We start from the raw sequence: 12,788 nt of genomic DNA, 5'->3' as shown, positions 1-12,788 counted from the left end.
CCACCCCCTCCTTCTCCTTCCTCCCTCCCTGCGGGCTGTCACTCAGCCCCACACAGCTCCGTGAGACAGGCCCCTCCCTCCCTGCGGAGCTGCCACTCACCCCCCACTCCCCCACCTCCCTGCAGACGTCACGCCACCCTCCTCTCCTTCACCCTCCTCCTTCCCCCCCCTCACACTCAGCTCCTTTCCAAGAGGAGGAGGGAGGCTGTTGTAAAAAGATAAGAAGTCCCCCATCACCGTTTAAACTAGCCAGCCGCTCCTGTACATGAAACAGGGCAGACTGCGCCTGACCAAGAAAGCTCGACGAATGGTCAAAAAAATGTGTTTTTGGACTCAAACAGGCGCCAGACTTGCATCTTGGATTCAAACTGAATTAACGAGGGACCCCTTGAGCACTGTGTGATCAACACAGACCGTTGTGTTGTTTTGTGAAAAGTTTAAAAATGTTTGCAGAATGAAGGGTGGACCATGCATGCATGCTGCAGGGTTCTCCCTCAAAGCATGCTGCACCTGCAGCTGCAGAGTGAAACTGCCCAACATGCAAAGCCAGGCAGGGGGGATCTGGCTGTTGCCAGTGCCCCTTCTCTGGCCATTTTCACACTTGCCTAGTTATTTTCCTCCCCACTGAAGAGAGAAAAAAGAGCAGACTCTGCTGAAATGAAGTAAAATTATTACAGCTTCATAGGTAGGGGAACGGGGCTGTCTTTAAAATGCCACGGATGGCCTGCAGGAAATAAATATTGTGGACTTAAAAAAAGTCTTTGCAGAATGATGGGGTGGGACTGTTTTCTCTCTTTCAACGCCAACCCTGCAAGGTGGGACAATGGAAGTTCCACACCATGTCTGCATGCAATGTAAAAAAATGAATTGAAAGCCCCAAATGTCTGTACAGGAAAAACCGGGGGTCTGTTTTTAAACCATTCAGACTTTTTAAATAACTGTTGACTGCCTCTGCCAGTGGAAGCTTTGTCAAAAAAAAAAAATGTGTTTTACGGGGTAGGAGAAGGTGAAATTCTGTATTTTTGAGTCAAATAGAACCCTATTGTGGAAGGTTTAATGAAGTCTTTCCTAGAAGCAGGTGTTTAAGACCCACCTGCTAGCTGGTAGGTTTCCCCCTCAAATCATGCAACACACACAACAAATCCACCACACGCCAAGAACATGAAAATTCACGTCTTTACATAGATTCACTAATACCTACGGCTGCCAAACGTGGTGGTGTGATGTAAGTCTAAACAAAGGATAAGACAAGAATTATGTTTCAGGGACAGCATTTGTACATGGAACAAGAAATTCCTATCTGATTGCAAATATGCAAGACATATTCAAATTATAAAGAGCTGCCAGATGAGGGGTTAGATCAACGGCAGGCTTTCAAGTCTCACTATTGTGGAATTTAAGAAGTCTTTGCAGAACGTGGCAAGGGGTTGGACCTTGCCCAGTCTGGCTTTTTTGCTCTCAACGCCAACCAGTCAAGGTAGGACAAGCTGAAATTCTGTATGAACTGTATGAATCAATATTGTGGGAAAGTCTTTGCAGAAACGTTATTAAGCAGTTTCTAAACCCCATGGCAGGGTTGGGCTGTATTTGCAGGACGCTGATAAGAAAGGGGTGGGGTGTGCTGTCTCTGGAGGCTTTTTGTTCTTTCAACGCCAACCCCTGCGAGGTAGTGAATGGGTTGCTGGGCCTTGGGAAGACTATAGGACATGTCCACCTTGGGGGCCGCGCCTATTGGCCACCGCAACAGCCCTTCTTTTCCACAGCCACCTTATTCTGAAGGTGTCTGGAGCTGGATGTTCCAATATCTGGGCCCCAAAAAATATTAAATGCTCATTTGGGCATACCAGGCCTTTTAGTAAGTTTGATGTCAAAGGCAATCCCACTGAAGCACTGTCCCTATGGGGAACACTCATTGCACTTAGGTGATCAACTCTTGCCCCACAATCAAAATGCAAATACGGCTTGGTGAGGATGTTGATGTTTTCTAATTGTTATTTAGGGAGCTTGAAGTTAAGGTTAGTAAGAAGCCTGCTGATCGTATGTGGGACAGCTGGTTGTTTGGCATCTTAATTTTGCCTGCAGGTTTTATAGCTCCGAAGAGGGCCTTCTGACATAGAATTGCAATGCTACCAAAGGTGTTAGGTGTGCTCATCATATAAGATTAGGGCCATAGGCCCTATTAAAGCAGATGCTCATGTTTGGCCGGACCTCCTTCACGGCTTTGAGGGTCTATCCTTTTGGAGAACACATTGGTTGTCTGGGCATGATTTTCAGGTGCATTCGGATGCTGCACGGGCCCATGGCTTTGGAATCTATTTCCAGGGCCATTGGTTCACTCAGCATCGGCCTGCAGGTTGGGAGTGTGAGGGTGTCCTTGAGGACTTTACCTAAAGTACAAAAGGGGACGAGCCAAGTGTGTCCTCTGTCCCCGTTACTATTTATAGGGATACTCGAAGTACTGTTGAGACACATTAGGGAAGATAGAGAAATCAAAGGTCTAACTAATAGGGGGTTTTCTTACAAGTTTAGAGCCTTTGCAGATGATGTTATGTTTATGGTTGAAGACCCTATACGGCATTTACCATTGCTAATGCAGAAAATAAAAGAGTTTGGAGACTTAGCAGGTTTTTATATCAATAAAGACAAGTCCAAGGTGATGTGTAAGAACATGACAGGAAAAAAACAAGAGGAGCTACAGAGCTTGGTGCAATGCGAAGTTGTAAAAAAGACTAAGTATTTAGGCATCGAGTTGACAATGAAGAATATAGACCTGTATAAGAACAATTATGACAAACTACGACCTAAAATACAACACGACATTAAGAAATGGGAGACATTGAATTTGTCACTGATGGGGAGAATTGCAGTGGTGAAAATGAATATTTTACCACGGTTGATGTTTTTATTCCAGACAATCCCAATAGTAAGAGACTCAAAGGTTTTTAATATGTGGCAAATAGAAATTTCAAAGTTTGTTTGGGCAGGGAAGAAACCACGAATTAAAATGAAGATTCTATGTGATGCGAAAGAGAGAGGGGATTCCTGTTGCCAAGCTTTAGACGTTACCACGATGCGGTATGTTTAACCTGGTTGCAACAAAGGACTACGTTAGACAATAAGAAATTGTTGGCACTAGAAGGACATGATTGTAAATTTGGTTGGCATGCCTATTTATGGTATGAGAAAGTGAAAATGGATGGTTTTTAAACATCATTACATTAGAAGAACTTTATTTGATACATGGACTAAGTATAGAAGGTACTTCTCGGACGAGAGGCCTCTTTGGATAGTACCGGCAGAAGTTATAAAACCTTTTTCGACATATAAAGGGGAAGACTGGGGTACAATACAGAGACATGTTAAAACAAGTGGGAAAAACATTTGAAATGAAAATGGAAGAAGATTTAGCTTTTAAACATGGTTGGTTGCAATACAGACAGATTAATGACTTGTTTAAAAAAGATAAAAAAGCTTTTGGGTTTAGGAAAAAATACAACGATATTGAGAATGTATGGTTTGAGGGAGGTAAAAAACTTATTTCAGAAATGTATAAGGTATTGTTAAAATGGTACACAGAAGACGTGATAGTTAAAGAGCAGATGATAAAATGGGCAGTTAATATGAATAAAGAAATATTGATGTCATCTTGGGAATATTTATGGGAAAACGCAATGAAAATTTCAAAGTGTAATAACTTAAAGGAGAACTGTTATAAGATGATGTGTAGATGGTATATGACACCAAAAAAAGACTGCTATTATGAATAGTGATATGTCAAACAAATGCCGGAAATGTAAAAAGGTAGAGGGATCGTTTTATCATATGTGGCGGACTTGCGAAAAAAGCAAAAAAGTTTTGGAATGAGATACATGCAGAAATGGAAAAATTGTGAAATGTAAATTTAAGAAGGAACCGGAAATAATACTTTGGGACTTAAAACGGAAGAGATCAATGTGGCAAAAAGGACATTGATGTGGTATATGATCACAACTGCCAGAATGACTTATGCTCAATGTTGGAAGCTGGATAAGGTTCCTGAAGCGGTGGATTGGATCAAGAAATTACTTTTTATGGTTGAAATGGACAAAATGACAAGGAAACTTAATAATTTTAGAAGCAGAAGAATTTTTTGCAGACTGGAAAGATTTTAAAGACTATTTGGAAAAGTATTGGGATGTAAGGGACAGTTTACTTTGCTTTGATAATTACTGCACGTTAATGAATATTAAAAATATAGATGAAGATATAAGGATAAAAATGAAGGGATAAATTACCTATGGATATGTATACAGAAATAGAAGGGATGAAGAACATTTAAGAACTGAGCAGGAGGTTGGAGCACTGTGGGAACCCATACAGGGGGAAAGGGAGGAGGGTAGGATGTAAAATTGTATACGTTTTTTGATTAATGTTTGACTTTGTTTATTATATTCTAATAAAATGTTTTCAAAAATAAAAATAAAGGTTTAGACATTGGATTGTAATACCTTTCCCAGAACTATTTCTTTTGCTAGACCCCTTTTGCTAGCTTTTCTTACATCTTTGTCATTTTTAAAAGGGACACAAAACAGCTGTAACAATATGTGGCGGAGTACAAAACACAGTTCAGAGTTATATTTTTACGGCTTTCTGAGACTTTGAATAGGCACCCCGGCTTCTCAAACATGCCTGGACACGCTACCACTAAAAACCTGCACCCATATATTTATCAGAGCTGCAGTAATAACGATAACTTTAAAAAATAACTTTAAAAAACACCACGCATAACCACAGTCCTAAAGCATGAAAACACTTTCACAAAAGTTTATGAAAGTTTACGAATTATGAAAATAATCCATTCCACAACAATTTTAAGAATCAGCGCATGTTGCAGCTAAAATTATTTTCCCTAGATACAGACGCCGACAAGCTCATAGTTATATTTTAAGTTTATCATTTTCAATTGTACTACAGATGTGTAAAAATATTACAGAAGGATGCACGCTAAGAAAATTATACAAGTTTTGACAGAAAATTAAGGAACTTTAATAGTTATAAGACCGGGACTGAACTAATTATACATGTGCCAGCGAACACACACACACGCGCGGAAACCTGAAAGAGCATGAAGAAAAGGCTGAGAGGTTCAGCGTTGACCATTTGGTAAAGATTTAAGTGTTGAAGTCATTGTGGGCCATGAAAACAGAGACAAGGAGTAGAAAGGTGATGAACTATTACAGGAAGCCAAGAAAGGATTTGGAAAGAGCAGCCAATTTTTGGCTGTTGTAACTTTTGCAGTTGTTAATAATACAACAATCAGCTTTTTTCTTATGACGGGTGGACTCAAAATTATTTTCAGTATCTTGGTATACTTCTGGATCTTTCGGACCTTGTTAAAGTTAACTTTTCAAATATTCATAAGAAAGTTGCCACTCAATTATCTAATTGGAACTCTGGAATATTTACAGGCCCACCATGTATGCCAATAACCAGGCCGTTCCCCAACACCTTTTCCAACATAACGGTGAAACTTGTGGGACTATATGCGAGATTTTTGCCTGTTTCAAATATCGCTTCAACAACAGTTTATTAGATGCACCTTGAATTTCTAAGGATTTTGAGATCACCGTATATTCTCCCATTGTTCGTCACTAATTATTTGTTGGAGACCTGAATGCCACGCAGATTGATAACTCATTGTTTTCATATCGGATCTTTCAAGAAATATTTGGTAAATCTTGGAGATTAAACCTCTTTTCTCATAGCTTTTAAATAGTATTCGTTCAAAGTATGTAATGGGAAGTGAGCTTGACTGCTTAAATCCTGTGAATTCTATTAAAAGCCTTAATTGTAAGTATTCAAACCAATGAATTTTAATATTGTGTTGTCTTTCTAGTTCAGTTTTCGTGAGAATCTTATTCTCTTGAATTACAGCAATTATTCTAGTAATGCAGACCAATCTTCAGGTAAGGCACGTATTATGTTATTTCGCAGGTTTAAACCAACGGCGGCTTAGGAAACCTACAGGCAAAATTAAGATGCCTGACAACCAGCTGTCCCACATATGATCAGCAGGCTTCTTACTAACCTTCTCTTTTTTCTTTACCTTCTTCCTTAACTTCAAGCTCCCTAAATAACAATTAGAAACCCCCTCCCCAAGCCATATTTGCATTTTGATTGTGGGGCAATGAGTGTTCCCCCGTAGGGATAGTGCTTCAGTGGGATTGCCTGGTGCCCTATCTTTGACATCAAACTTACTAAAAGGCCTGGTATGCCCAAATGAGCATTTTTGGGGGGCCCAGATATTGGAACATCCAGCTCCAGACACCTTCAAGAATAAGATGGCTGTGGAAAAGAAGGGCTGTTGCGGTGGCCAATAGGAGCGGCCCCCAAGGTGGACATGTCCCATAGTCTTCCCAAGACCCAGCAACCCATTCACTACCCTGCAGGGGTTGGCGTTGAAAGAACAAAAAGCCTCCAGAGACAGCACACCCCACCCCTTTCTTATCAGAGTTCTGCAGATACAGCCCAACCCTGCCATGGTTTTAGAAACTGCTTAATAACTTTTCTGCAAAGACTTTCCCACAATATTGATTCATAGTTTGACTCCAAAATTCAGAATTTCAGCTTGTCCTACCTTGCCTGGTTGTCATTGAGAGCAAAAAAGCCAGACTGGGCGGTCCAACCCCTTGCCACATTCTGCAAAGACTTTTTTTTTATTCCACAATATTTATTTCCTGCAGGCCATGGGCCTCTGAATCCTGTTTTTCCTGCAGGCCATCCGTGGCATTTTACTACATGCAGGCAGGCACAGAAGGGGTGTGTATGTGTGTGTGTGTGTGTGTGTGTGTCTGTGAGACACTCCTGGGCACGGTGCTGCATGCTTTGAGGGAGAAAACCTGCTAGCTGCAGGTGTTTAAGACTCCACTCCTGCTTCTGCAACAAGTGTTGTCACAATATTTTATTTGTAAACTCCCTGGACAATTTACAGAAACTTTCAGAACATCCGAATATTGAAATACTTTGTGCATCTGAGCGGTGGCAATAAAAAAAAAAAAAATGCTGCTAGCTTCAGCCATGCCTGCATACCGGCACACACTCTTTGGCCGCAATGAACATGTGTTTTATTAGACGGCTAAAATATACACAGGCCCTAATCACTTTTTAAAATCCTCACACTATGGGTTCATTCAGTTTGAGTCCTGAAAACACATTTTTTTACATTTAGTGGATCTTTCTTGGCCAGGAGCAGTCAACATTTATTTAAAAAGTCTGAATGGTTTAAAAAACAGCCCCTGGTTAAAAGCATAGAACACAGCCTTCACCCCCTTCTAGTCTCTGAAATCATTTTTTCCTGCAGGCCTTCCCTAGCATTGTAATACATGCTGGCATGCACAGAATTTGTGTGTGTGTCTGTGTCTGTGTGTCTGTGTGTGCGTGCTGCATGCTTTGAGGGAGAACCCTGCAGCATGCATGCATGGGGCCCCTTGCAACAAGCACTTTGTCATTCACAAAGCCAAGACAAGACTTCACAGCTTTTCACATTCAACATTAAAAGCGTGAATGGTTTAAAAACAGCGCACCTGTTTACAACCCCTTAAAACTCTGCCTTCTAGTCTGTTTGAATTCAATTTTACCTTGCATGAAACTGTCCATAAGCTGCAGGCCATCCGCAGAACAGTGCCTTCCATGGCATTTTAAAGACAAACTGATGATCTCCCATGTCCTACCTTGCAGGGCTGGTGTTGAGAGAGAACAACCCTCCAGAGACAGCACACCCCACCCCTTTCTTATCAGTGCCCTGCAGAACCCAGCCAGGGCCTGCCTCACGGGGGTGGAGTTGGGAGGCTGCAGGGGAGGAAGGGAGGGGGGAAGGGGGGAGTTCTCTCTCTGCCTCTCTGTCTCTGTCAGCACATGCTGTGCTAAGATCTGGGGAATCTTAGCCACCTCCCCTGCTCCTCCCCCTCCCAGCCTGCGCGGGCTGTTCCAATTCTGTCGTGTCATTGTCTCTGCCTGCCTGCGTTGCTGTTGACTCATTCTCCGGTACACAGCCTGGCTGGAGGAGTTTGTCTTTATTTCTTTTAAAAAGGAAGGAAACTGTGGGGTTGGTGTGTTTTGTGGTGTTTGGGAAGGGGACTCTGGTAAGTTAAAACCCATGTTTTAAAGACTGTGTGGTTCAGCTTTTCATCTATTGCTAGAACTGCTGGGGGGAGGGGGGTTTCCCTTGCTTCTAAGACTGCCTGCTTGCTTGGAACTAGCAACACCTAAAGGGTTTTTGCTCTGTTTGTAGCCTGTGCTCCCGTGTGTGTGTGGGGGGGGGGAGGACCTGTCTGCGCTAATTTTGGGGGTCTGGCATTTACAGAGTCTGTACATAGAACTTTTAAACCCTTTTCCCTGTGTGTGTGTGTGTGTGTGTGTGTGTGCGCTCTGTTAAAACTTTGTAGCCTCTCGGCACTGTGGCCAGAACAGCCTGCGTTTTCTAAATGGCAGAGAGTCTTTGGCTTGCAGCCTCTCGCCTGTCCCTGTGATCACTCTGGGGTACAGGGGAAGGTGGGGGTATGCAAGGATGGGGTGGTGGGTCCCCAGGATCTATCTCTGGGGGTCTGGGGCAGTCTTCACTTAGGCTTTGGGGGTTCCAGAGGTCTACAGGTCTCTGTCTCAGGGGGGCTGTCTGTGCTATTTTTTTGGTTTCTGGGTGGGAGGCTCTCTCTGGAGCAGGCAGTCTACAGTAACCAATGTTAGCACAAGCATGGCACAAATCTAAGACACTTGCTGCATACAGCACTCGTTCACAGTAAAAAGCACCTTTCACAGTTTTCAGAAAAACCCCAGCCACAAAAAGACCATCCTTTGCCACCCAAGGGGTCAAAAGCACCTTTCACAGGTCCCAGACACCCCCAAAACACGTTCAAAGCACCCCAAAACAGTCAAAAGCACCCAGGGACTCCATTTTCCCTCCCCCACCTCGCAGAATCAACCATGTGCTCCACACGCCAGCCCAGGGGGAGGGGCGGCCTGTGGCCGCCCCCCACAGCCCCGCCCCTACCAGCACACCCCTCTCAGGGAGGCGGGACTTCCGGTGGGAGCACTCCCCCACCAGCACGGCCCTCTCAGGGAGGCGGGACTTCCGGTGAGAGCACTCATCAAAGTTGATGATGAAAAAAGAGGTATACCCCATATCTTCTCATGTCCTTTCTCTCCTCAATAGGAGGAAGGCGCTGCACCATCAAGGAGCCAATCTCCTGTGCTCTGCCATCTCAAAACTCTGCCGCCCCAGGAATACCGTATTTCTGGTTCTTGGAAGCGGGTTTTCAAAATGGTTTCCCTAAAAAATAAAAAATAAAATGTTTCAACACAAATACATTTGAACAGAGCACTCACAATAGCTTGTGCTGAATGGCAGAAGGGATCATGCAAATTTGCTTATGAGACAGGGCTCGACACAGTACAAAGGCAAGTACTTACCTCGCTGGCTCTAGTGGAAGACTTCTTTGGCAAAGGGCCACTGCCTTGCGCAGCTACCGTGGAGTTCCCACTCCCAAGGGAGGGGGGGAGGAAGGGGGTAGGGATGGGTTCCGCCTCAGGCCCCCCATTCCAGCGGTTCCTCTTGGGAAACAAGGGAATGGGAGGTCTGCAGCTGGCATGCCCCTAGTTCCTGTTCCTTCACCACCCCCAATCACTCACTGTTCCATTCCCTCCAGCGCCCCAGCCATTGGTTTGGGGGGGTGGCGGGAGTGGAATAGGGAACGGTGGGGCCAGTGGAGGGAGGGGAAGCAGGAACAGCGGAGAGGGGAGGCGAGGCAAGGGAAGACGGGATGGCAGAGACAGAGCAGGAAGAAGAAGAGGAGGAAGAGAGGAAACAACAAGCAGTGGGGATGGTGGAGCTAATGGGTTAGGAGGCACAGTGGAGGGGAGGGTAAGTCAGAAGGCAGAGTGAAGGAAAGCAGTGGCAAGAATGAAAAGAAGAGACAGAGAAACAGAGACAGAGTTAGTGGAGAAAGGGTAGTGGAGGAGGGGGTGCAGGTGAGCTGGGGAAGGGAGGGGAGGGAAACCCCACTTCACTGCTTCTTCAGCCCACCCTTCGCTGATCTTGCTGTTTCTGGAGCCTTCGAAAGAACACAGAGAAAACAACAATTATAAAAACCCATTCAAAGCCACAATGGAAAACTCCAACTTGGAGTGCCAGTCAGTCAAAACTAGACTAGCCAAAGGCAGTCTTCAGCAAAACGGCCTTCGTCTGCCCACTTCGCCATTTCCCCACCAGCTTCCCCATTCAAACTCGCCACTGACCCTCTGGATGGCTTACCATTAGCCCATTGGCGGGCCTCTTGGTTGACAGCCTCTCTGCTGTGAACCCAACAGCTGAGGCTCAGGCATACTTATACACCTCTGGCTCCCAGGGACTTTGTGAGGCTGGCACTGTGGCATCAGTGTGAGGAGGGCCCAGCATCTGGGTGACAGGGACCGATCTCTGGGCAGCAGGGCAGACGAGGGACTGGGGGGGGGAGAGGGGCCAGCCAGTGGCTTCCCAGTCCTCCGGCTCCTCTTGGGGACCAATGGAAGGGGCATCAGAGTTGCGCAGATGGTCCAGAGGATGGAATAAGGAAGGGTGGGGATGCTGGGGGGAAGGGAACTGGGGACCTTAAAAGTGGTCAAAGGGAAGGAAAACATGTACAGTGGGCGTGGTGGAGGGTAAGGATTGGGGGGCTGTGGTGCTTGTGGAAAGGAGAGAAGAAGCTGCCCCTCTTTCCTATACCAGGTTATGGGCTGATGGTCATTCCTGAAGGGTTGTGAAGGTTCTAATCCCTTTAATGAAAACTGCTAAGAAAAAGACGGTGACGTCCTTCTTATTGGGGAGACTGTTTTTCCTTTAAAACACACTATGATCACATATACTTGGCAGATTACTGCTGCCACCAGGAATTCAAAATTTCTCTATTAGGGCAGAATGATCCTGTGTCTGGGCACTTCAGAGGACTATGTGGCCCTGAGGAAGGACTGTTCTGACTGCTGGAATGAGTTTAAACAAATAATGGTTTATTTATAAAAGAATAAAATGTTTCTGCATATTTTGAACTCTTGAAGAAAAGAACTTATAAATATAACTGATAAAGCTGGGCATCACACATGGTCTCTCAAAACACAAATACTCAACTCTGACAGCTTTAGCCACACAGGCTAAACCCTGCCTCTCTTAGACACAACCATTTGTCTTAGCCACACCGGATAGACTCAAACTGCGTCTTCTGCCATGCAGGCTAAAAAACTAAGCTCCCCACACTCGTCTCTCCAAAACCCGAAATCACTTCAGAGACACCCCTCCCCCCACTCTCTCAGTCATCAGCCAGTCACATCACACTCATCTCCCTCCATCACTCTCCTTACATTACTGCAGTCAAACTAAACATTTAAAGAAACAAACACACACACACCAAAACATGAAATCATTACAAAGACCATCATCAGATTCATAAACCGTCCAGCCATCTTCAGCTGCCATTCTAAAAGGTAGGGTTTTGCCTTGGAAACCATTTTTGTTTGGAATATGACCATGGAAAGACGGGGCACACTGAAGAAAGGTCACTTGCAAGGAGCCGGTCTCAACCAACCCTTTGCCTCCCTGGCTCTGCCATCATCCCTCCAAATATACTTCCATTAACTTCTTGAGACCTCCTGCCTACAGCTTCTTTCTTCGATTCCGGAAGCTGATCCCTAGCTCACTTCATCCCTGGTCCTGCTGCAGTATCTCAGCTTCCTCCAAATGTACCCACACGGTCACGTTTGAAGAGAAGCCCTGAAGTGCTTTGAGAATACTTCTGAAGAACTGTTATTTGCGATAAAAGTCTGTTGAGTGTACACTCCCCCCCATAGATATTGATTCATGAACATGATAAACCAAACTTTTCTTAACCAATCTCAACTGTTAGGATATTAGTATAGTTAGTATATTAGATGCGTGTTATTGCTAGGGACCGTCATGCCACTCTGAAGGCTGTCATTCCAGTCCCAGAGCACTGTTTCTATTCCTAGAGGCTGCCATGCCACTCTGGGGGCTGTCATTCCAGTCCCAAAGTATTTCTATCTGGGCCCTCAGACATTAACAGAAAATTTATTCTGCATTTTCTTTGCAACGTTTTTTGTGTTGCAATGTATTTCAATAGAAGAGTACTGAATTCCTGGCACTCAGCTGTCATCAGCAGGGCAAATTTGGGGTGGGGTATTGCCCATTGTCAGCCCCCCTCATGGCTATGGGCCTAATCCTTTGGCAACCATTTTGTGATTGGCTTCATCTCTTGTGGCAGCCATTTTGTGATTGTGACCATCAACCTGTATCAGAACTCTAAAAGTGCCCGCAGGCTCAAAAAGGCGAAAGACATCTGCTTTCTATGTTATACATAATCCACAAAGTCCTGACCTGGATAGTGCAGGCAAGCCCAGTCTTGGAAGCTAAGCAGGTTGACTCTGGCAAGTACTTGGATGGGAGACCCCCCTTGGAATACCAGAGGTGGGAGGCGGGGGCAGGCCTCATTCAGCCACCTCTATGAATATCCTCCCGGCCCCCAGTAGGGGGCAGGCATCAGAGGTTGCCATGACTTCCAGGTGCACACACACTCCCACACACATGCACATATAAAAATATTTTTTAAAATACCAAAAATAAAAAATTCCCCTTACATAATCCATATAATATACATATATTAAGTGTACTAACTCCCTCCAACAAAAATACTTGCCACTTGTAAATGACACTTTACCACTTGCCAGTAGGGTTGCCAAGTGCAAAAAGCCTACCGTCCGGGGAGCGTCGT

General features: G+C 44.7%; 1 protein-coding gene across 1 annotated transcript in view; it reads right to left on the bottom strand.

The window, feature by feature from the left end:
* AKAP3 (A-kinase anchoring protein 3) overlaps positions 1 to 9,157 on the bottom strand; it is a 44,958-nt gene extending 35,801 nt beyond the window's left edge. The window contains exon 1 of the mRNA XM_015411178.1: positions 9,026 to 9,157. Coding sequence (XP_015266664.1) covers positions 9,026 to 9,157 — 132 coding nt within the window. The remainder of the gene's footprint in view (positions 1 to 9,025) is intronic.
* Between the last annotated feature and the right edge of the window lie 3,631 nt (positions 9,158 to 12,788).

This window comes from Gekko japonicus, unplaced genomic scaffold (genome assembly GCF_001447785.1).
Source record: "Gekko japonicus isolate JY-2015 unplaced genomic scaffold, Gekko_japonicus_V1.1 scaffold944, whole genome shotgun sequence".
NCBI lineage: Eukaryota > Metazoa > Chordata > Lepidosauria > Squamata > Gekkonidae > Gekko > Gekko japonicus.
The sequence above is the reverse complement of the archived record's forward strand: the minus strand, read 5'-3'. Positions and strand labels throughout refer to the sequence as shown.